This window comes from Antedon bifida, chromosome 9 (genome assembly GCF_963402885.1).
Source record: "Antedon bifida chromosome 9, ecAntBifi1.1, whole genome shotgun sequence".
In the NCBI taxonomy this organism is placed as follows: Eukaryota; Metazoa; Echinodermata; class Crinoidea; order Comatulida; family Antedonidae; genus Antedon; species Antedon bifida.
In genome coordinates, this window is record NC_136234.1 from 2,188,626 (window position 1) to 2,214,025 (window position 25,400).

General features: G+C 32.6%; 1 protein-coding gene across 3 annotated transcripts; it reads right to left on the reverse strand.

Annotated features, from left to right (window-relative positions):
• On the reverse strand, nt 1-24,877 carry LOC144851402 (uncharacterized). 3 transcript variants are annotated; one of them, XM_078708830.1, is made up of 32 exons: nt 23,960-24,877; nt 22,395-22,540; nt 21,792-21,890; nt 20,534-20,662; nt 18,711-18,783; nt 18,492-18,602; nt 17,411-17,550; nt 17,055-17,121; nt 16,819-16,940; nt 16,198-16,348; nt 15,734-15,871; nt 15,131-15,234; nt 14,644-14,734; nt 13,727-13,936; nt 13,140-13,219; nt 12,906-13,016; nt 12,254-12,317; nt 11,784-11,860; nt 11,083-11,203; nt 10,728-10,781; nt 10,089-10,157; nt 9,122-9,226; nt 8,407-8,610; nt 7,503-7,682; nt 6,763-6,963; nt 6,408-6,452; nt 6,096-6,124; nt 5,419-5,500; nt 4,710-4,782; nt 4,332-4,382; nt 3,192-3,384; nt 1-1,140 (listed from the first exon to the last, which is right to left on the reverse strand). In XM_078708830.1, exons 1-32 carry the CDS (start codon nt 24,746-24,748, stop codon nt 1,083-1,085), a joined length of 4,167 nt encoding a protein of 1,388 aa, XP_078564956.1. In that variant the 5' UTR covers nt 24,749-24,877; the 3' UTR covers nt 1-1,082. The 3 variants fall into 3 exon arrangements, with proteins under 3 accessions (XP_078564956.1, XP_078564958.1, XP_078564957.1); XM_078708832.1 differs by lacking the exon at nt 10,089-10,157 and having other exon boundaries at nt 23,960-24,875; XM_078708831.1 differs by lacking the exon at nt 4,332-4,382 and having other exon boundaries at nt 23,960-24,873.
• Nucleotides 24,878-25,400: the final 523 nt, after the last annotated feature.

A 25,400-nucleotide genomic window follows, 5' to 3' on the forward strand; every position in this document is an offset into this window, starting at 1 on the left:
TGGTAAATCATAATGATAAAAAAATGTGCTTTATACAAATCATACAATTACATTTATTAAATCATATATCATATCATATATTACATAATTTATACATTGGTTGGAGGACATAATTGTTGCAAGTGTGCTTATTTTAAAATCAAGGTGGTGGTGGTATATATTTCTGTAATAAACATGGAACTTACAACTAATGAAAGGTAATGGTCTATATATGGAATACTTAATTGGAAAGCACTTATGTTAGTAGCATTTAGATAAGTTTACATTAAAACTACACAGGCACCATAAGATTTGAGAGAATAAACTTGTGTCTATATTACATATGTGGTGCAGTGACACCACTCACACATGGTGGTCAGTGATGTACCTACATATGGTGGTCAGGGACACACCCACACAGAGTGGTCAGTGATGTACCCACATGGTGGTCAGTGATGTACACACATGGTGGTCAGTGATGTACCCACATGGTGGTCAGTGATGTACCCACATGGTGGTCAGTGATGTACCCACATATGGTGGTCAGTGATGTACCCACATAGTGTGGTCAGTGATGTACCCACATATGGTGGTCAGAGACACACCCACATAGTGGTCAGTGATGTACCCACACATGGTGGTCAGTGATGTACACACAGATGGTGGTCAGTGAGGTACCCACATGGTGGTCAGTGATGTACCCACATATGGTGGTCAGTGATGTACCCACATATGGTGGTCAGAGACACACCCACATATGGTGGTCAGTGATGTACCCATATATGGTGGTCAGTGATGTACCCACATATAGTGGTCAGGGACACACCCACATAGTGGTCAGTGATGTACCCTGGGTAATTAGTTTCATACACATAAAATGTAGGGTCCTCAGACTGGCTTTGGGTCTTTTGTTCATCACATCCATCACAACAAAGTACCATTTTATGGTAATGACGTAATAATATTATAACCCAGTTTGATGACATGTGTCATTTTGAATTGGTCATTTAGATTTGTTAATGGCCACTTAAATTGACCAGCGGTTTAGTGGATTGCACTAACCAGTGGTGTGACATTTTGATACGTCCGGCTTCCTAATCCGGCTAATCTTGAACGGTGCTATCGTCCATTTCAACCATTCCTGGTAACGAAAGCAGAGACCTGGGGAAGATAATGTCACATACTTTTAGATCTATTATTTTTATATAACATTGTTATATAAGTTAAATATCGCAAATAAATGTACAATAAATAAACAAGAAGCAACAACAAACAATCACAATCACTGAATGATTGTTTACTGATTACCAATAATATTAAGTAAAATTCTACAAATTAGGATATTAATTAATTACAAAGTGGTAAAGATAAGTAGGCAATAATAATATTAAATACTTTCATAATTGTAACTCTGACCCTGGTATAAGACTCACTGCTTATAGAAAGGTTCGAGACAATCATTTTACAAACATACAAAGTATACACTGTACTATTAGTACTATGATTTGACTGAAATTACAGTATGACTTAAAGATGTCCCCTCTAAAAAATATTTTTTAACTTAGTAGTTATAGTTATTCACTTTTGGATAAAATTGGATCTAAAAAAAATGTATTTACCTGAAAAAAAACAAATTGGCTGCCAGCCAATGGATTTTTGATGAATTTAACGATTTATTATGTTATTTTATAAGTGAAAACATGATTTTTTTCGGGTTTTTTTCTACGGAGGTGATTAACTTTATTAAAACTACAAAATAACCTATTCAAAGTCTGATTTAATTATTCTTAATTTTTCATGTTTTTGGGGGACAATACATCTTTAAGGGAAATCAATAAATGTTTAGAAATATTTGAAGGAAATAATATTTCACTTAAGTGCTGAACACAGATACAGGACTATAGTAGTAAACCCTGACAACAGCAGGAGAAAATGACATCATGTTAAGCGATTATGACAGTATAATGTAAAACCTCAAAAAGAGGCCCAGTGGGCTTCTTTGAGATGAATGTTTTTGAGATGAGGATGTGCAAGAGATGAAATTTCAAATCAAAGTTCATAAACAAGCCCTGAAGATCAAACATCTGTTACTCATCAATCAAATACGAATACTAAACTAAAGTAGATTAAACTATTTTGATAAACCTCAGTTTGTTATTCCGCGACACTTGAGTAGCTCAAAGTTACTTTTAGAAACTCTACAGACATGTTTAATCAGACACCAAACTTCAAAATATTAATGTGGCATATTGTTTGACAGTTTACACATATGGGGTAGAACACCATTTAAAATGCCTGGCCATGGTAATACCATAATTACAAGCAAACTATGACAATTTCATTATTGAAGCAAAGATTCTATTTTAAACAAAAATGTAAAATCAAAATATTTTTGCTGAATTTTCTGGTGATTTCAATTTTTACTAAAAATAAAATGTTATTATATCGTTTAAATGTTTTGTATAAGGCATTTTTCTTTTATCATTTTGATTTAGCTTTCTGCTTATTACAGCATTGCCATTTTTGTAATTTGTCTTTGGATATTAAAGGTATACAAATAAACAACTTATTTCACCCATAATTTAGCATAATATAATGTACACCATTTTAGCATAATGCTTTTAAACTCCTTGACCTAGATTTGATAAGTTGAGTTTCAGCAATATTGTTCCAAAATGTATTTTTTATTATTTGACAAATAAATGCTGCAATATTACGATGGAAAACTTCCCCAGGGAGCCGTGTATGTGTTGTATTGACATTAAATGGCATATTGAGACAAGAAAACAGGGGAATATGATGCATCAAGGGGCTAAGCAGTAATGGTCTATAATAAAATAACATATTTTAGTATCACATTAAACATATTGGTGAAGCGATATAACAGGAAGAACCTATATCACATTAAACATACAGTAATGGTGTAGTGAACTGACAATTATTGCAAAAGTAGAACCTGTATCACATTAAACATAATGTTGTACTTTAGCGACCTTTTGGTGACGCGCCACGGAACTATGCAAACTCTCAATAGATTGACTTTTCGACTCAACAGCTAAATTTGTAACCTTTTTTTTACATGAACCTACGCTTTAAGATAAAAATTGGTTTGTTAAACTTGTTTAATTTGTAGAAATTTGTGAGATTTTACTCACTTCTACCATGCCCCCTTCCCGCAAACCTCACCCCATTAATATTATTCCAATACATACCCTGGATCTTTGTCCGATTTATTCGACTCCTTGTCAAGATCTGTTTCGTCAAACTGATCGGCAGCAATATTGATTTGCTTACTGGCGACAAAGTTTTTCATCCAGGCCGGCATCTCTCCTGGTTTTGTTTTCTCCTTCTGTTTCTTCTTTTTCAATTCTGATGGTATTTCTGGTGTTTCTACAGTCAGGGTATCTAAACAAAAATTACTAGTTTCATTTTTCATTCCTAACAAGACGACAGAACTTGGATTCACCACCTAATTAATTCTTTTAATATAATTAAAATTCGATTGAGTGAGTGGCAGAGACAGTGGAACGGTAATCACATAGCCATAACATCGGCAAGGCTTTGAGGCTCACTCGCACCATGGTTCTGGTGGTAGAACGAGTCTTCTCGGATAAGAGAATAAACCGTAGTTCAAGTGTACACATCTAGCTCATGTGCACTTTAAAGAAGCTAGTACATTTTTCAAGACTATAGAGGTTACAGTAGTACATCACAGCCACTGATCATTGCTAGTCCCACTGGGAGACCAGCCTTTGACTGAAGAGGTTACCCAATACAAATAAATGATAACCAACAAATAAGTTATGTATTTCGGCTTCGGAAGCTGGAGGTAATCAATAATAACAGTAGAGTTAAAGGCGAGTCCTGTATTCATTCTGAAATAGGTCTCATAAAAATATAACCTTCCATCTTTCAACTCTTTAAATTATTTGTACCATCACACTCATAAACATTCATTATTTGTATATTAGAAACAAAGTCTGGGAGAGTTTTCAAACAAATAATCATGGAATAGTCATACATATGCATTTTCCCATTGAACTTTGACATCTATCGATATTTGTTTCAATAAATAGACCTAATGTATTGTCAACAGAAATTAAAAAAAAAAACAACACTAAACAATTTCAATTTTCAAAACTAAACATATTTACGTGCTGAAATAAAAAAAAAAAATCATACTTTTCAATTTGACACCAAAACATGCACAATAAAGAAAGCCTATAAATGGTGCTATTACACAATTCCCATGATCCCTCACTGAATCCCATGATGCACAAATATACATTAGCGTACGTTTAGCATTCCCACATCCATTTATTTGTAGCAGCAGTAATCGCTAACAAACTTACCAATATGATTTATGAGCGAATCTGCGTCTTTCATATCATCATCGTCGTCGTCTATGTTATTCAAAATGTTAGAGGGAACATTTTTGTTAGGAATAAATTTATTTTGACATATTGTATAGTAAACACATAAGTGTTTTAGCGGTGTATCCAGAATTTAGAAAAAAGTCGTATTATGTATCGATATAACACAATGAACATTTGTTTTGAGTCCAATGAACAAGCATTATTGTTCTATTAAACCTTTTTTTTAATCAAAATAAATTTGTATTCATATTACTATGGAGAAATAACTTATTTCTCCATGATATTACCAAGCTTATCCTACTGAATGGCTAGAAATTTAAAAACGATACCATACTTGGAAAATGTCATAGTTACCTGTTTTATCAGCAGATTCTGAATCTACTGTCTCTTCTACAAAATCTAAGGTTGGCGCCCTCTCAAAGTTAAACTATTAATAAATGACAAATTAAAATAAAATTAATGAGCATTCTATTTGCTGCAGAATTAGCACACCTTTTGTTTAATTTCTTCTTTTGATGATGAAGTACAAATATTCAAGGCCACAGGTCTGATAAACATTGTTATAAAAAAATGTTTGTACGATAAAAATGCTGAAAAAAGACTGATTTATATGGCTGTCAATCAATGTGGTTTAAGTATACAAATCAGTTGGTAGATTTGACATTTAAGTTGTAAACAAATGGCATACATAAATAATGCAATTAATCAATCAATCAATAAACCGTTCGATTTATATAGCGCCATTCCAACAGTCATTGCTCATGGCGCTGCCAAAAATATCAGAAAATGTGAGTTTTGAGTAGTGACTTAAAGGTGCTCAATAATGATGTTTGTTCAAATGTAGGTGGTTCCAGAGCCTAGGTCCAGCAATAGGTCCGAATCTCCCCCACTATGTTTGCTCTTCGGAATGTCCAGTAGCACCTGATGACTAGATCTTAGTTCTTGCTTTCTCTCCTTGATTGTCAAAAATTCTGAGAGCTATTTGGGAGCGCAACTATTTAGGCATTGGAACACCAACAGCAGGATCTTAAATTGAACACGCGAATGAACAAAATGCACTTACTATTGGAAGTGTAAAAGGCGAAGTTGGTTCATCAGGTTTCACAGGTGCAGCTGGTTCCTCTTCTTCCTCTACTATATCAGATCTGATAAAATTAATTAATTGAAAAGAAATCAACTCCAGGAAGAATCGTTTAATTAATAATACTAATACCCTTTTCACATCTGCAAAATGTAACAACTTGTAACCAGGTTTGCATAGTGTGAATACAATTTTGTGGAAAATCTCTCGAGACTTCACAGAAAAACACACTGATGAGAAGCCTATTTATATTCAGAGATGTTCCGAGTTCTTACTACGCCCTCGTGTATTGCCCTGGTATTAAACTGACCAATCATAGTAATCAAATAGCGTGCAACTACGCTTTCCCTCCGAGATTTCTCAGGGGCGCGTATGCGTGTAGGAAAACGTGTAATAAATTGGGAGATCAAATCTGGTTACAAGTTGTAACAAGTTGTAGCAATTTATGCAGATGTGAAAAGGGTATAAGTTTGTTTCTTTTTGTGTTGTTATGATTCATTACTATGTGGGAATATTTTATTGGCTACAGTGTGGTATGCTTGAATATTATCTTTTTCTTCCATTTAGGAGCAAACTTTATTGTTGAAGGCAAAATTATACATTTGTTGTTTCAATTTAATACACTTTAATACACAAGAAATAAATATTCAGAAACTTACATCAGTGATTGTTTCTTGATGGGTAAAGACTGAAAAGAGTAAAAACAAAATGAAACCAAGATTCATTAGGTGTGATTACCATACTGGATGCATGAAGACAAATAGTCAGTTATAGCCTCAAAAATTGTACTTTTGGTTGGCATGGGGGAAGGTTGCACTGACACAACCAGGCATCATAGGTTGACGTTAACTTTGATTTGAAATATTAAATAACACTCACTGTTACTACTGCAACAGCTAAGAAACATTGGCAACATTATTATCCAATAAAATGAAAGTGAAAACCGGTGTGATTATGTAACAGTTACTTACCCCACCAAGTGAACCTGATCGAAGAATCTTATTCAATGCCTTCATCTAAGAAAGAAATGAAATTGAAGCTAAAATTGATCGAGGCATCAACTGATTTCGTATTTAGTTAACCAAAAGAGGCGCAGTAATGGAGCCTAAATAGAACATGCACATTATATTGATATGTTTTTGTATATCCAAGAGAAATTACGATTTAGATATTCTATTGGGGGACCTGTGAGGTCTGCCTTAGAATTATCAGAAATGTCCAGTATTTCGAAACTTTAGATGTAAAAATATATGTCTGATTGTGCATGAATTGTGTTCTTATTTTCATTCTTTTTAGAGACTTTAACAGATAAAACAAATTGTTTACCTCTTCTGGATTCATAACCGTAATGTCACCAAGAATGTCTCGTCTCCAATCACCTTTGTTCTTCACTTTCAACTTAGGAACAGCATTCATTGCTGTCACAACTTCACGTGGCCCTACTTTACGTTGTGGTGGTGCCCCGTTTCGATGGGCCGGTGGATTTGGTGAGCGATTGACGCCATTATTGGCTTGATTTGTAAGAGGCTTAATAAAGAAAAAAAAACTTTATCTTAATAATTCATTCAAAAGGAGGAATTGATTTAATTATACAAATTGTTTTATTATACCATTTGTGTCGTTTATTTTCTTTATGCTTCCTGTTTGTTTGTTTTGTGTGTGTGTTTTGTTTTGTCTTTGTTGTTTTTTCTTTTCTTCATTTTTACTTTTATTGTATAAATGTTAGATTATATGGTGCATTATTTAATATGTTGCAGAGTAAATGCTCTGGTAAGCATTTTGTACAATTATAGCCGCGAAGAAACGTTCACTATCCAACTCATAAACATTCATTATTTGTATACAGACCTTTAACATTCAATAAGTTTAAAGGCTTAAAGCGATACTATCTTGAGCTTTTCGGAGCTGGTGTGCATTTTGATTTTTTTTTAAGCAAAAGTATTCTAGTTATTTATTTTTTAAAGTTTTTTTTGAAAGAAAGAAGAAATAAATGTTACTTAAAATGAAATGTTGTATATATTGTTATTGTACACTCTGTTTTTGTAACTGACAAATGCAATGCTTACAAGACTGGAGTTTGGATTGCTGTTTCTGTGATTATCTGTCCAGGCAGCAACTGGTGGGCTGGAACCTCGCCTCTCTTGCAGTTCAGGTTGCTCTACTGGTTTTCGTTTTACCTCTCGAACATGGGAGGCTGGAAACCATCCTTTACGACCTCTGATCTTGCCTTCCCACCAATCATCTTGCTGTAGTTGTAAATATTTTTATACCATTTTAGTTCATGAACAAAATAAACATTTTAATACACAAACAGCAATTATCTTGAAAAATATGCAAAAAAAGGCCACAGTTTGGATGAGTTAAGCTCTGTTTTCACTATCAAACTTTATTTGACAAAAAATGTGATGCGCCCATACAGAATATGGACATGATATATATCACTGACATATTTGGTCACATCAATACCATATTTGGGCACATCATACTTTTTTTGTCAAAGTTTAGTTTGATAGTTTAGACAGAGCTTAAGGAAGAAGTTAAACAAATGTATTTAGGTGATCTGTGACAAATGGCCATTACTACTGTTCTTCCATACTTGCTCTAAAAATCACAGAGGAACTTAATGGGGTGCTGGATCAAACAGGACTCTCCTTCAAGTATGTGAATTATGTGGGATTGAAAAAGTGCAAAATAGAGCCACCAAGTTAGTAGCAGAACTGCTGACGAAAGGCTACATAGATTAGGACTCCATACCATGCAACAGAGAAGAGACCGCGGTGATATGATTGAAACTTTCAAGATAATAAATGGAGGTCACTTCCTCAGAGGCCACTCCCAAACACTATCAAAATCCAGGCACAACACCAAAACAAGAGCCAACTTAATTCCAAGAGAGGAGTACTTGCCTCCCGATTCACTTAAGGTAAGAACACTTAAAGGTGTGTGCAATTCAAAAATCTCGAGCCTTACCTTCTGTATTACTTCAACTTCATCTCCAACAATAAGATCGAGTTCTTGGTCTTTAGTTCCACGATAAGCAGTTACCACCATGATCTTTGTTTTTGGATTAGTTTTATCCAACTTTTTCTTCTTCTTTTTTGCTCTTTTTTTTTTTATCCTGTGTTCTCTCTTTTCTTCTGGTGTCATGTTCTTTAAGTCTGAAGTATCTTCATCCTACGATAAAGTATACAAATTAAAATCAAATCAAAAATAAAATAAAATTCTCCAATAATAAACAGTATTAGATAAAAAAAAAATTCCTGTATTTATCTCATTTGTACTTTTTGAAGGTGTACTTTATTGAAAAATTTTATATTTAAATCATCAAGACTTGCTTGGCTGAAATACAAATAAAAGAAATTACTATTGAATTCACTGATGGGAATATAAACAACATGAAATTTCAATTTTGTTTTATATACTGAATTGCAATAGAGTTCACATTATATTATACTTCCTTATTAAAATGTATTATTAAAATCATTGCAACTTATTACAACACTTGCACTGAAGGTCTAGTGTTGCCCGAAAATGCTGCTAATTTTTCTGGCTGTTTTACATTGTCGTTTTGATTTAGCTTTTTGCTTATTTTATTTTGTATCTCCATTGAGATCCAGCCACTGATACCCACAGCATTTTCAGTAATTTGCCTTTGGATTTATATATTACAACAGATATGACTTACACTCTGGCTTGCATCTTCTTCAACTACTGTAGTAGGGCCTAATTGTGGACTTAACACTGGCGACATCACAAATGGAGACATGCCAGGATTTTGATGAACAATGCTCTATATAAAAAATATTAAAGGATGTAGAAAATTAAACTGTAAAAATATCAAAATTATCAAATGTTTATAATTATGGAAACTCTAATGACACAAATTCTAGTGGATGATTTAAAATAATAATGTTTATAATATTTTAAACATTTAAATATGCAAACATTAACACACTTTAATATTGCAAAACAAAAATAAACTACTGGTTATAAATAATTATAATTTGTGAAAAATAATTTGACAAACATGAATGATACTGAAAATGAACCATTAAATATTTTATTACATGCATTGGTTGCTTACTCAAATTGTTTTTTTAGAATTATGCAATGAATTTGATACTTCTTACTTACTACTTTACTTGTAGTTGTGATTGTTGAATAAAGTTTCAGTTAGAACTGTAATTGAAGTTTATTTGGGGTGGGGGAAGGGGGGTGGGAATTATGCTTGACATTATCACTGCAGTTGCAACGATTAGCAGTTGTGTGTGATGGTAAAAAGGGATGGTGCTCTGCATTAGTTTGTCCAAGATGTTGGTTCTAGTTGGTACCCATGATTTTGTGTATGGTAAAATCGATAGTGTAGCAAGCATGGCTACATTATACTGTAGTAATGACCCATTACTTTTAATGTTGTACAGTAACTACATATGTGATTGCATTTCACCAAATGTGTAGAGCATGCATAATATGTGAGATTTGGCTGGTGTGCGCTACATATATTGCAATGATATAATGTTCAAAAGCATGCCTTACTGCATAATTAAATGAAATTCAAACTTGTCATATCCATGACTTGTGACTATGAGTGCACTGAATCTATCTCTACTTATATATGCGATGTTCGATGACCTTTGACATTGTTTACTTACAACTCTACTCGGCCTCCTCATACGAGGACTATTTGTTGGTCTAACACTACGCTCCTTTTCTTCTTCCACCTGATAAACGCACAATATTTTTGTTCTGATACACCTTATTTTTTATTTATAAATACGAACCCTTAAAACAAACTTTACTCAAACTAATTGAGAGCACACAAGAAGACACAATGAGAAAGAAATCATCATCATATCATTGTATCAGGCATGTGGCTCTTTTTAGGCCTAAAACTTTGACCCGTCTACAATGCCTATGTGATAGCTTAAATCTGTATGTAACCTCAATTTTACAAATATTTTGAATTACGAACAGCAGTAGGCTCGTGCCGTACATAATTGAGGGGTTTTACTGTACTGTAAAGCTCTATCTACACTATAAAATTAGTTTGACAAAAAAAGTGTGATGTGCCCAAATAATATGGTAGAGTGATATGACATCAATATGTCCATATATGGGCACATCACATTTTGTTGTCACATAAAGTTTATTGGGTATACAGGGCTTAAGGAAATACATTTGCCAGCTAGAAAAAATATTATTTTTCAAGTAAAACTGTATGTATACTAAAAGAAATTTGTTCACCTCGCATAAAATTTAAATTTTTAATAATAAAAGAATATGATACATACTCGGGAGCTTTCAAATATGTTGTTGAGGAACGTCTTCGCAGAATTCAGTTTACCCTGAAATAAACAGTATTAATATCAATTATAACGTCACCATGTTTTCAACTTTCATTAACATTATCCAAGTGCACAAGAAAGGCAAACCTAGAGGTATACACTCAATTGAGGTCTAATTTTCAATGTCGATTAAATGACAAGAATATTGATTTCCTTTGCTTCTTTTTTTCTGTACATTTTCATTTGTCATATCTTCAAATCTGTAACTTTCAATCTTCATCAAACGTTCACAGTATATTTCTGATTGTCATGAAACTATTTAATAAATCTAATTACTAATAATAAAAATACTTATGTTAACCTTTTCTTCTTCGTCTTCCTCCTCCTCCTGCGTCTCATTTTCACTTTCCTTCTCTGCTGCTTCCAATTCCTTCTCTGTTCCTAACTTATTGAATGCTTCAATTGCTATGGCAACAAACAAGCTAGTAAAAAATAGATTTAAAAATTCAAAATTGTGGTAGCAAAGCAAAATTTAGGATGTTTAAGAATTTGAATAAATACAGTTTTTACTAGAATTGTTCAGCCTAATATAGTAACAGTGTAGGTTGGTGTTTAACATGATTGGTTTATAAATCAGATGATTCCGAGTTCGAATCCTGGATAGGATAGGAGTTCTGATGGCCAAAAGAGCGCCTCTACCTAATAAATTCACTACACTATCAAACTTTAGGTGACAACAAAATGTGATGTGCTCATATATGGACACAATGATGTCATATCAATACCATATTTGGGCACATCACACTATTTTTATTCATTCATTTATTTATTCATGGTCAAACACAGTAAAATATGTACATGGTTTGAAATAATTTTTGTTTGTTCAAAGTTAAACATTCACACAAAAATATTAAAAAAAAGGTTAAATTTTTGTAAAATACAAATAAAACACTTCATTTAAAATACAGATAAAATACATAGTTTAAAATACAATATGGGTTTTATCCAACTAGTTTGGTAGTGTGGACAGAACTTAATTATAGAATGCGGTGGAATAATTACTTCATCACAACTAAGTTGATGACAACATAGCATGACACAAAGTAGAGACACGTAGCATCAGATACTGACTTCATGACCTAAAAATAAAAAAACATGTACATTTTATTTTCAAATGTATAATCCAAACGTATATACTGTATTTGAAATCAATCAGTTATCGTTGTCATATCTTTAGGCTCTGTCTACACTATCAAACTTTATGTTACAAAAGAATGTGATGTGCCCATATATGGACATGATGATGTTATATCATTACCATATTTGGGCATATCATTACCATATTTGGGCATATCACTACCATATTTGGGCACATCACACTTTTTTGTAAGTTTTATAGTGTAGACAAAGCTTAAGTGTTAACAATGATATAATTTTGAATGAAACTGTTATCATTCAGCTATCATCGTCATCCTAAGTGTTAACGATCGTGCAATTTTGAATGATTTTTTAATGTATTATTTAGTACTTACAGAGTTCATAATCTCATGCCAGTTGCTAGTTGTCACTATTTGGAAGATTACAAGAAGAGCACACCTGAGAAGGACAATAACATTTAGTTTAAAAAAAAATCTTACAGTACCTGAAACTTTGAACCGTGTTCACTACAGAATAGGACCTTCTGGGAAGTAACCTTCTCACAAACATAAAAAGAGTTGAGGGAAGAAATCTCAAATTTATTTTATTTATGAGTCATTCCAAACCAACAGCGAATGATCGCCACTAATCAGGCTGGTTAAAACAAGGCTGCAGTCGCGTGCTCAAGTTAGTGTTTACTGACCGACCAACCGACATAGTGAGCTGTAGAGTCTTGTTGCACGCGACTAAAAACTACTTAACATTAAAAATATAATTCTTTATAACAGACAGAAAAACAAGATGACATCGAACATAGGAAAATGTTACAGGTTAACTAAGTGATGTAAAATAATAGAACGGAAAGAAGCGCTGCCATTATAAAAAATATTGATATTGGTGTTATTACTTAGGGAATAGTCTATAAACTCTCCTATGTCTGCTTCACATGAGTTTCCACATAGAACTCCTTGATAAAGATAGCAGCTTATTGGTTAGTTAAAAGAGACAATTTTGAGAGACGTTAGGGACATTCTTCAGGCAACTTACGAAAACGTATCAAAGCCAAGTCCACAGCAGTAGTCATAGTGACTGGATGAGTATGTAGGGTCACGCTCTTTATTACTGAATGCTTCAAATCCAATTATGGCGTAGAAATAACTGTGGATTTTAAGAAATTGAAACAAATTTCATGACACTCAGCAAATTCAAAATAACACATTGCATTAGGATTAAGAATACACACTGTACATTTTTCATAGAATTCTCAAAAGAAAAACTCACATTATGATGAAGACGAGAACAATAAGGTCAAACATGACTGGAAATATTCGGTTTTTAAACAGTATAATCAGCTTCTTCGTCTAAAAAACATAAATTTTATACACAAATCATTGAAATTGATATTTTATATGCCTATACTAATAAATGTTTTCTATAGGATCCTTTGCACAATAAACATAATATATAATATAAAAATGTAATCTCTAACTCTGACAGAGTGTTCTAGAAAACAAAAACATAACATGGTATAGATTTTATTTGTTATGATATGGACTTTGTTCTGAAATAAAAGTGAATTGAATTGAATAACATGTTATTTTGTACATTGTGGGCAAGTACAAATGTGTCTTGTATATTTCGGACAAGTACAAAATAATGTGTATAACAGTATAATCAGCTTCTTCGTCTAAAAAACATAAATTTTATACACAAATCATTAAAATTTATATTTTATACACCTATAATAATAAATGTTTTCTATAGGATCCTTTGCACAATAAACATGTTATTTTGTACATTGTGGGCAAGTACAAATGTGTCTTGTGTATTTCGGACAAGTACAAAATGTGTATAACAGTATAACCTACCTGGTACAGGTTGAATCCAAGTCTAAAGAACACCGCAAGGCCCGAGACAACTGTGCACGTAGTGTGAAGTGACGTAAACGCGTCGTCCATATCATCAATGTACCAAAGAAAGTTGGAAACGATAGCAGTAATCAGAAGCATTACATCGAGCAGTTCTACAGGATCAAGTAAATTTGTGTTTTCTCCAATAATCCTTAGCGCCAATTCAATCTTGAAAAAAATCAATTTAAATTTGGATATGTTGAAATAGTAGTGGCACAGTACAGTAGGTAGCATTACCAATGCTAGGGTCTTGGGGTCAAATCTTAGCTTGGTCATAGAACTAGGAGTGTTCTCATGACCAAAAACAGTACCAGTACATACAACTCGAGAGACTTAAGCTCTGTCTACACTATCAAACTAGTTAGACAAAAAAAAGTGTGATGTGCTTAAATATGGTAGTGATATGGCCAAACATGGTAGTGATATGGCCAATTATGGTAGTGATATGACATCATCATGTCTATATTAGTGTAGAAAGGACAGGGTTGGTTCAAGCTTACATGTGGTTATACAACATAGACATCCAACTTAAATAACTTTTTTTTTACAACAAATTGAAACATGGTATGGACAGTTTAGTGGCATTGTAGGTTGGTTGTAAACATTACTAATCCCAAGATCTTGTGTTCAAATCCTGCTTGACCACTCAAGGTCAATAACAGTACCAGTATAAAACGTTAAGAGACTTGGTTTTAGTTTAAGGTTAAAGATGGTTTTACAACATTGAACTTATAAAACTTAGGCAGTTGAGTTTGGTATGGATGGTATAACTATAGTTTACATGTATAATAGAGTATAATTGAGTATACAGTATGCTTAATGTTGACAGTATATTACAAACCATTTTGTAGCAGTGGTTTTGGATGCATACTTACAAAGAATATGCTAACAATGACTGATTTAGTAACTTGTATTGCAAATATCTCCTCAATACTTTGTCCTTTCCAGCGAATACAAAAAAGTAGACTGTAAAAACAACAGATAGTTTTGTTTCCCAATTTGATATTAGTGCCATTAGTGTCTCAGTGCCTAAGAAAACTAAAATGCAGAAGCAAGTAAAACAAAATGCAAATTTTTGTGAGTAAATTCTTTACTGGATTTGTCAAACAAAATGATTTATATTATCACTATCTACAATCCTACACAATGCACTCATTCATGCACATTTTTGAGTTTTGAAAAAAAAAAACATGAAGATATTGATGAACTTGTACAAAGCAAATGTAAAAAAAACCACTCTTCTTGCTTAATAAATCTTAGTTAATTACATAACAATTTTCACAAGATTGTGATCAGGGACTCAATTGATTCTTTAGTATTAAAATAAATGTTTTATGACAGTCTTCAAAAACGTAGGTTTACCTGTGAAGAAATATCAGCACAAGAATAGTCTTGGAGAATGCAACAGATCGATCAATTGTTCGTGCTGTTCGACATATTGCCTGGAACCATTTTGGAAACTTTTCCTATACATAAAAATTTATATACCAAAATGTTTGTAACACCATTTCATTAGCGAGCAAAAACAATTAATAACAATAATATATAATAATAATAATAATAATACCACATTTATATAGCGCTTTTTTCATGAGTAATCATGCTCAAAGGCGCTTTACAAGCATTATTACCCCAGTTTTTTTTATCAAACATGTATGGAAACATACTCCCATAATGCAGCTAGTAATCAGCGCAAAGTTGTGTCTTGATCTAACCGGGTACCCATTTAATACACCTGGGTGGGGAGAGTAAAGTGCCTTGCCTACGGATACAAGCAATGCGGCGAGAGTTGGATTCGAACCACGACCTCACAATCAATAATCGAGCGTCCAAACGCCCTTATGAATGTTACAAATCATTGTAAAGTGTCAGAGCCATATTGAGAGTATACTGTGCAATATCAATGCAATAACATTGGAGTTTGCCCTCTAGCCAATCTATAGAAGCTCATTAATCAATACTCACAATGTCATCGTTCTTTGTCTCTTCAAACTCAAAGCTAAGAGCTTCAGAAAGTCTTATTGTCCACTCAAAAGAATCAATCTCTTGGTCGCCATTACTATCTAAATAATTTATTAACTGAAGATTCATTTGTTCTGTGTTCTGAAAAAATATAAATTATAACAAAATATTATTTAGCACAAAATACTAAACAGTTTCTGATTGGCAAATTTCATTTGAGAGAGATAGTTTATTCTATCATTCCTGACTTCAATCACTCACAAGAATTCAGCAGATATTATTATTTTCTTATAAACAAATCCAAATTTACATATTATAACAACAGTAGTTTCCACTAACATCCTGTTCAAATGATGTCAAGATTCTGAAAGCACTAGGTATTAATAGGTACTAATTCCAGCAGATATGACATTGATGCATGCAACTGTGATTGACCAACCACAGGAGGGAATTCAAGCAGACCGTACCTTTGGCCGGAGCATATTGAAAAGTTTCAGAAACCTGCTGTCATCGACGTCCAGACGACCACTTCCCAGAGGATCAAGGAGATTCCATGCCTTGGCCAACTCTGCTCTTTCCCGAGATCTTTCCTTTTTAACATCTTTTTTGGCAAATTCCCTACAGACACAGATTTCATGTCAAATATTGTTAGTGAACTACGTTTGCTACTATATCATTGGATTTGTACAGGCATTTGAAATCATCAGTGCTGACTCTTATGGCAGCCCCAGCATCTAGTATCAATCTCAGACGTATTGGCTTAAGCCTGGTTAAGGTGGGCACTGGATGAGAGAAGCCCTTGATCAATGATAGGACCAACCAAGGTGCTTTAAACAGTCCTGGTTTAGTTTCATTCATCAGATGAATGTAAGACCTTGTCGATCGCGACAGACATCGGTCATAATAATAACATACTGGCTTTTTGGGTAAAAATCAAAATGACCAGAATTGTATTGCGAAGATCTTAAACTACATTTTAAAACCACCCTGGAGTGGGAGAGGGGTTAAGGCCAGAAGGAGAGTGAGTACAGTACTAGCACGTAGTATATAACCAATTTGAAAGAAAATGTAGAATGTTTTTAGCTTACCAATAACTATCCACAATAATAGCTAGCAAGATTGCGGTGAGGAAGAAAACACCAACAAACAAATATATGCCAAAGTAGAAGAAACTAAATGGATTGGGAATATACGCTGGAATCATTATTTCCTGAAATACAGAAAAAGATGAAAAATAGATTGAAATAAAATCTGTTATTTTTGTGTATTGCAGGATACTTACAGAAAGGGAAGGACAGATGACACACTACAGTATTATACTTACTGGGTAATTCTCAGTTGAAAGCAAAACAAACATTCTTAAAAATGAGACGCCAATATTATTGAAAGCACTGAAATGAAAAGAAAAAATTCAACATAATATTTTTATTAATTTCAAACAGTAAAAGAGGAATAAAGCTTCTGCCACCAATTAATCGTTTCACTCCATATAATACATATATGTTAGAGAGTAAAGATGTAACAAAAACTCAAGTAGTTCTTCTATAAACGTTGAGTACAACTTTCAAATTTATTTGAAATATACACAAGTCAAAAACAAATAAAACAAAATTGTAATTTTAAGATGTGAATATGAAATAAAAAATAAATAAAAAATTTGTAATTTTCAAAACATTTTACCCAAAATAAACACTAGTCTCGGTGGTGGTATAATTATCTGTACAATTGTAGTCCATGGGTATACTTTGGTAGTCCTCCATAAACAAGTGAACGCCCACTGCAGAAAACAGACTGATGAATGCAAAAATAATGAAAAACACCTACAAAAGATAAGACACAATCAATTTACAGTCTTCTTCTTATCGAATCCACTATTGTGATGATTAGTTCGCTGAGGTAGGGCGAAGTCATGGTATTTCTAGCTTGACTATACACTACATTAGCTTATCCAGGGCCGCGTGTATATGAATACGGACGCTCCAAACTTGACCCTCTATATACAGCACCCGCCGCTATTTCTAGGTGGTCTCCCATCCAGAACGCAACCAGGCCCAACGTTGCTTAACTTCGGTGATCTGACGAGAACCGGTGTTTCAACCCAGTATGGAAATAAGTTTGCCGTCTCGGTACTTTATTGTGTTTTTATCCTATGATTTTATGTCAGAATAAAGAAATAAATAAAATAATGGCCGTATTGTTTACGTATAATTTACAGTGACTACAATAATAGCTTTCTAACATCATATTTTGATACATCAAGGCAATTTAACAACAGGACACTGAGTTGCCAGAGCCTTGCCAAGATAGGAACTTTTAACAGTCCTTTGATCTTATGTCTGGCTGTAACAAATACCAACAGTACTGTACTATGTACATATTCTTCGCAGCATGCAGTGTTTGTTAAGGAGCGTGGAACTGATCATGTCAAAGCCACAGATAAACCCTTTGATCTCCAAAGCTCAGCATCCTGTTGTTAGATTGCCTTGGTTAATTATATTGTGTTTATGGGCTAGACATGACTAGCATTTGAGATGCTAAAAACCCAAAAAGTATTCCTAAATTTTGATAAACAATTCAAATGCATTGTGAAACCCAAACAGACCCGACTTTGGCTTGAGTTAACAGCACAACTAAGCCATGTTATGAGAGCTATGTAATGGGAGAAAATTAGATTTCAAACCAGGAATCATCACAATAACAAACAAATATACTACTCCGGCAGGCCCAACAAAGTTGAAAAATTGAGATACAAAGCACTAACCTTCCCTAATTTTAAAACAATTGATGTTACAACATCGTAGATATGACCAACATTTCTGGATTTACAAAGAATTATTGCTGCACGAAGACATCTAAAAGGCTGAACAATACGCTAATAAAAATAACGAAAGATTAGAATTCAAATTTATTTTCTGAGTTTCTTAAGCTCGTGGCTAATAGTATGACAATGGTTGCAGATTTAAATTAATTAAAAACTCACTACTGATAATGCTGAATCCAATATTAACATAATAAAATCTATGGTGTAAAGACAAACGAATACAAACTCCACTCTGAAAGATAATAAAAACAATGTTTAACTAAAATGTTATAATTAATTAAATTATTTGCATTGTACTTCTGGTATGACCAGCCACTCTTGTTCACATTCACCATTGAGCATGCTTACTGATCATGACCAGCCACTCTTGTTCACATTCACCATTGAGCATACTTACTGATCATGACCAGCCACTCTTGTTCACGTTCACCATTGATCATGCTTACTGATCATGACCAGTCACTCTTGTAGGTTCACGTTCACATTCACTGTTGATCATGCTTACTGATCATGACCAGCTACTATTGTAGGTTCACATTTACCATTGATCATGCTAACTGATCATTTCCAGCCACTATTGTAGGTTCACATTTACCATTGATCATGCTTACTGATCATGACCAGCCACTCTTGTTCACATTCACCATTGATCATGCTTACTGATCATGATCATCCACTCTTGTAGGTTCACATTCACCATTGATCATGCTTACTGATCATGATCATCCACTCTTGTAGGTTCACATTCACCATTGATCATGCTTACTGATCATAATCAGCCACTCTTGTAGGTTCACATTCACCTTTGATCAAGCTTCCACTAATCATGATATTATTTCTATGTGAATGGTTTCTCTTTATCTTACTAAACTTATAATAATTAAGTCATGGTATTATTTCATATGAATGTGCCTGTATTAATATATTAATGCTTCATTAAAGTAGGTGCTTGAACAGAGCACTTCAAACAGAAAAGATGCTTTTAAGAGTTAGCTAAAGCTAACACCATAAATGAAAAGCTAATTAATATTCAGCAACAAGTACTAGAGAAGTAATGACATAGAGATTATTAAGCATGTTGGTGAATGTATTCATGTGTATCAAACATTCCTGAGCTCTGATTGGTTGAATATGCATGTACATGTAAATCAACGCTTATGATTTGTGCGAACAAATTAATTTAAATAACAAGCTTATAGAAGGGTTAATATCAAAATAAAAATTTGCAACAAAATAAATGTGTATTGTATCATGTTTTAAAAAATGCATTAAAAATTTAAGAGGAACATGTTGACAAAAATCTATTATTGGTTTTACAAGTCATGCTATACATGTTTTGAAATAGACACCAGAATGTAAATGTAGATAACTGTCAACAATGAAATCTATTGTCCATGTTAATCATTAAACTCTGCTGGGGTCAGAAATGCTCATTGATACGAAACCAATCGTTTTAAAAATGCAAAATTTAAGCAGGTTGACTTTGAACTGTTTGCAACAAAATGGTGGAAATTAATATCTTTGACAACAGTGTACACTGAACACTTAATCATTTTAAAGGGATCTTGTCAAAATTATTTTACTGGAGTTACTGCAGTCTACATTGTGATTATTTTAGTTTGTTTCAGTAGACCATAGAGATATTATAGTGAACTATAATATCTCTATGAGTAGACGTTTGTGAGGCAGTTACTGCAGTAAACAGTGTGTATAATTACCGAAAAAATGCTTGCTAAATATCAATTGCATTAACATGTTAAAGAGTAAACAAATGTAGTATACTGCAGTAGCTGCAGTAGAGTAATATGAAATGGTTCTTAAGTCTTCCTCTAAATTAGTTTACGCAGCTGATGACTAGAGCTAATATTTGATATAAAATCATTAAATGTCAAATACGTGGCTCTTTATTTTTATGAGTGGAATAAATTCCTCATGTATAAGATAACAACGAAAAGAAAATTTAATTGTGAGTTTGTATTTACCTTGTCCATTTATTTTCATCCAAAGTCCAAAATATTCTCCATGATAGAAATTTAATTCGAACGAATACATCCAGTGCATATACTAACAGGCAGATGGGGGTAAGCACAAACACTGCTATGATATATGTGCTGCAATAAATAAAATGGTTACCCTTATTATAATTGAGTAAATAATTTTAAAATTATTTGTTTATATATTTAGTTTTATCTACATTTGTATACCATACTTTTTCAAATAGTTTCAATACGCGATAGTCAAAATTCTCAACTTTGAATTCTATTTTTAGTCGTGTGCAACGCGACTCTACACTACTGTATGTCGGTCGATTGGTTGGATGGTCGGTCTGACGGTCGGTAAACACTAATTTAAATTTGAGCATGCGACTGCAGCCATGTACATGGCCTTGTTATTTATATAAATTTACTTGCTGACCATGTTTATTAAGTTATATTTTTTCCAGTTTTGATGTAATTTATTTGTGTAACTGTTAATATTAGAATGCACCGTTTTATAAGCGTTTGCCGCTGATCTAAAAAAGCTGAGCAGAAATGGTGTTTACAGTAAAAGTGACAGTATATAAAATATATCCAACAAACTTTACTTTTTCTCTTTAATTTTAATAATCAACTGTCAAAGCTAAACAATATTTACAATAGAAAAAAAAAGATAAGATAATAATATAATAAATGATAATGTATTAATACCTACAGAGATGGGTTTACCTATTGTTTGTGTTTCTGATTGCAAAGTTGTGTTTTCAGTGATAATTTATTAATAAACATCAAGATCTATCTATTGTTTGTACTTCTGATTGCATTTATTGAACAGGTCACACACAGAGGGCCAACAATTACAGTTTTACAGTAGAAGATTGTACATTATTAGATTTGCAGGTGTTTGTACATCATGAAATCTAGGAGTATTGATTTTACAATATTCATTAGTAATTTAAATATTTACCTGTCTTTAGAATCATTAGAGATTATATGAGAAGCGAAGCAATTGACTAATAATTTATTTCACTTATCCATGCAGAAACATTTACCTTTGTCAGTGAAGGATCTAGGATTTTTAAATAGCGGATAGGAGGCCCGGGCATAAAAATATCGTAAATGGGTTGAACAAGGGCCACTTCCCCCTGGAATCTGCTTATGTTTACCGAAGGCCTACAATACATAAAAGCACAACTTGGTCTACAGCCTAAACCTAAAAAAAAAATAATAAATACGGACAATCTTTAATATTGTAACTACTTACACATCTCCTGGTGGTTCTAAAAATGTTAATATCAGATGAACTACAGTCATGAACAAAACCAGACGATTAAACCAACTACTCTCTATCATCGTAAAGCACCTGTAATTAATAATCAAATCAATTAGAGAAAGAGAACCAAGTACTACTGTACGTCCGTCGTAATTATGTCCAAAACTGTCCAAAAAGTGCCTTGAGTACCTTGTGGTGGAGAATTGAGTGTATTTTTATATGAATTAGACCATTAAAGATGAATTGAATTATTATTTTTATTATCATCATTGTCACAAAGATGTATTTGTGCCAGGCAAGTGGGCCATTACCAGACTAGAACACCCTGTCCTTTAATACACTTGATGACTAAAGTCGAGTCCTTAAGGTGTAGAGAAAACAATTTACAGGTTGATCTCAAAACAAAGCCTCTGATTACATTTACAATTTGTCATTTGAGAAATTGCAGGACCAAATACTATACGAATACAAAACTGAACGCCATATAGTAAAATGATTATATATTTTCATATTTGATAGCGGAAAACCAGCCATTAATTATAAAGATTTTTAAATATATTAACTAATAAAACCAAAATGTATTTTATACTGTACCATCGTCCAAATTTATCTTTGAAATACGACCATGCCTTGCCATATTTTCCCCTTCCACTGAGGGCATCTTCAATGTGTGCTGCTGCTAATTTCAATTCACGATTCTCGCCATGTAATTCTGTAAAGCTTTTAGTCAATGCATCATGCTGGTTTTTTAAATAATTTTAAAAATATAAAATTGTAGTATTAAATGTGAAAATATTTGAAAATGTAAAAAGTATTTTGTAAAAAAAAAAATATGTATAAATACCGTAAATCTTCTAATAGTAACCCACACTCTAATAATAGTAACCCGCTTCTAATAGTAACCCACCTTATAAGTCAATCTATAATAATAACCCACTACTCTAATAGTAACCCATGGGGGTTAATATTAGAGTTACAAAAACTATTGACAAAATAACATTTATGAAGAGTGGTCGTTTATGATGCAGCCATATTTTGAAACAAGGATGCATGTTGATCTCGGGAGTGGGGAGGATTGAGTGTTTTTGAGCTTATAAAATAAAGTTAGAGTTCAAACAAATTTATTTATTCGTACTGTTTTATTATTTTGCTATGATCTGACCGGAAAAGAATAATAACCCAGGGTTACAATTAGAAGATTTACGGTATTAGAATGTGAAAATACGTAAAAATATTAGAAATGTAAAAATATGTAGAAATATTAGAAATGTAAAAATATGTAGAAATATTAGAAATGTAAAAATATGTAAAGAAAAATAGAAATTTAAAAATTTGTAGAAATTTCAAAAATGTGAAAATAAGTTTTTAAAAAATAGAAATGTAAAAATATGTAGAAATATCAGAAATGTAAAAATATTACAGTATGTATTAACAATAGATTTAATCAACATTAGAAATGTAAACCTATGTAAAAATATTAGCAATAAAATTCAGATCTGTTATTGAATTAACACAACATTAATCAAATATTCATGGAATGTCAATAAAATAATAAATCTAGAACTGATGATCAGGCCATGTAAACAAAATTAAAATAAGTTGCAATATTAAACAAAAGAGTAAAAGTTCAAAATGGATGTTCAAAGTACAAGTAGCCAGTGACGTTAGTGTTGGAATGATCAATATTTATCTTTTGTAGATAAGTAACGTTTTAAGTCCTTTCTTAACTTTGGTTTTGATAAAATTCTAATGCATTGTTATTAACATGTTATTTTTTCTTTTTAAATTCTATGATTTAGGAGAATACTTTTTAAACATGCTGTAAAATTGTTTTTACAACTAAATATAATCATTTATTTATTTATTTAAAAACATATTTATACAGAATAAAAAGCTTATTAGGTATGATGCACTTGTTTTACACATGGTCCTGTTTTTTACAGCAATAAACATTCAAAGAAAGACATTTAAAAATAATACAAAGACAGACAATATTTATCATAGTTTGGTGGTTAGATGGACAGTGTGTGTTGGAAAACATAAATGACAGCATCAGCATGTAGTAGACACTGTAGAACATGGGGATTGCATGATCGTATAAAACTGATTAAATTCATATTTAAGAAGAATTAAGATTTATTAAAATGCAAAGAACTCACCCCATCAATTCCAGGAACAAGACATAGAGCTGGAGTAAGTAGTCCATATAAAATAAAATTTTCATGGGAAGGTCTTTCCTTAAACGCACGTATTGAAACTGGAGGTTCGATCTCAATCACTTCTTGTATCAACTCGCTCTGCGATCCGTTCAAAGACTCGTAAGTAAAATCTGAGTTTGTATCGACCCTAGGAAGCTCTCTAGTAACATTCTCTTTAACAAAATAATCTCCACTTTTCTCTTTTACAAGCATTGGAATATTTGGTGCTATTATGGCACTTTTTCGTGACTTCCTAGGTCTTTTCGGACTGACCGATTCCGGATTATTAACATTATTTTTTTCACAATTCAATGGCACAATTTCCTTCTCCATATCACCATTAACGACTTCTGACGTCGGAGTTTGTAAACTAACTGAACTTTTACTCTGTTTTTGGAAATCATTTTGCAAATCAGTTTCCATTTCAACGTTATTTCTTTCACTACCATCCGTTAATTCAGATGACTGACTGTCTTTTGGTACGATCTCAACAGGAGTTAAAATAGGATTAAATTTATCTTCTTTAGAAGTTTTAAGAGATGGTTTATTTACAACCAAAGTTTCCTTTACATCATTAACAAGTTTTAAAGTATTTTGTGCATCTTCAACTTCATCAGTATCAACATCCTTTCTAACTTCAACATTTTCTTCTGCCTCCTCTACTTCTTTATCAATTTGAAGAATACAGTTTGTATACTCCCTTATAAGGGCATTATCCTCTTCTTGATCGTCCCTTTCCTCGCACTCCATTTTTGTTTAATAAATATGCCGTATATAGTTAATTAATATTTATATCACAAATTTATCTGCAACTTTTCTTGTTTTCTTGTTGTCTTGTGGAAGCTTTGTGATGTAAATCAGCCTTAAAGAAATCAAAATCAGTTCATTTTGATTTGATTTACTTGCATCTCAATCACTGTAAAAAAAAAACATTAAAAAGTAGTAGATTTTCATTTCATTATTAATAATGTAAAATTCTACTTCAATAACATTAAAATTCTTCATTTTACATTTATCTTTTTTATTGGTTATCCGCACTTGGCGTATAACCCCTTGTAATCGTCCTGTTTCTTTTTTTATGTTTTTCTTCTTTCTTTCTGTCACTTTTTTGTGGCTCCTGTATCTCTAAAACATGTTCACACAACATTTCATAACTTTGTCAACATATGGACATTTATATGAAATTGTGCAGCATTTATTTTTTAAAGAGTGCGCAACATAACTTACACATGATTTCATGAATTTCAATGATTAATCATAGATTAAAAACCAAACATTTTTTATTGACACTTTAAGTCATGGGCAAACTTTCTGTGGATTAAAAATGGCATGTTTTACAAGAAGTTACGCACGAACGTGCACTTAAAATTTCAAAATGTGCAAAATTTATTTCTAATCATGA

Coding starts and splice junctions, on each gene's coding strand:
- LOC144851402 (XM_078708830.1), bottom strand. CDS start 24,748: ATGGAGTGCGAGGAAAGGGACGATCAAGAAGAGGATAATGCCCTTATA. Junction 22,541..23,959: donor TTGTTCCTGGAATTGATGGG/GTGAGTTCTTTG, acceptor TTAAAAAACCAG/CATGATGCATTGACTAAAAG. Junction 16,941..17,054: donor TTTCAACTGAGAATTACCCA/GTAAGTATAATA, acceptor TCTGTATTTCAG/GAAATAATGATTCCAGCGTA.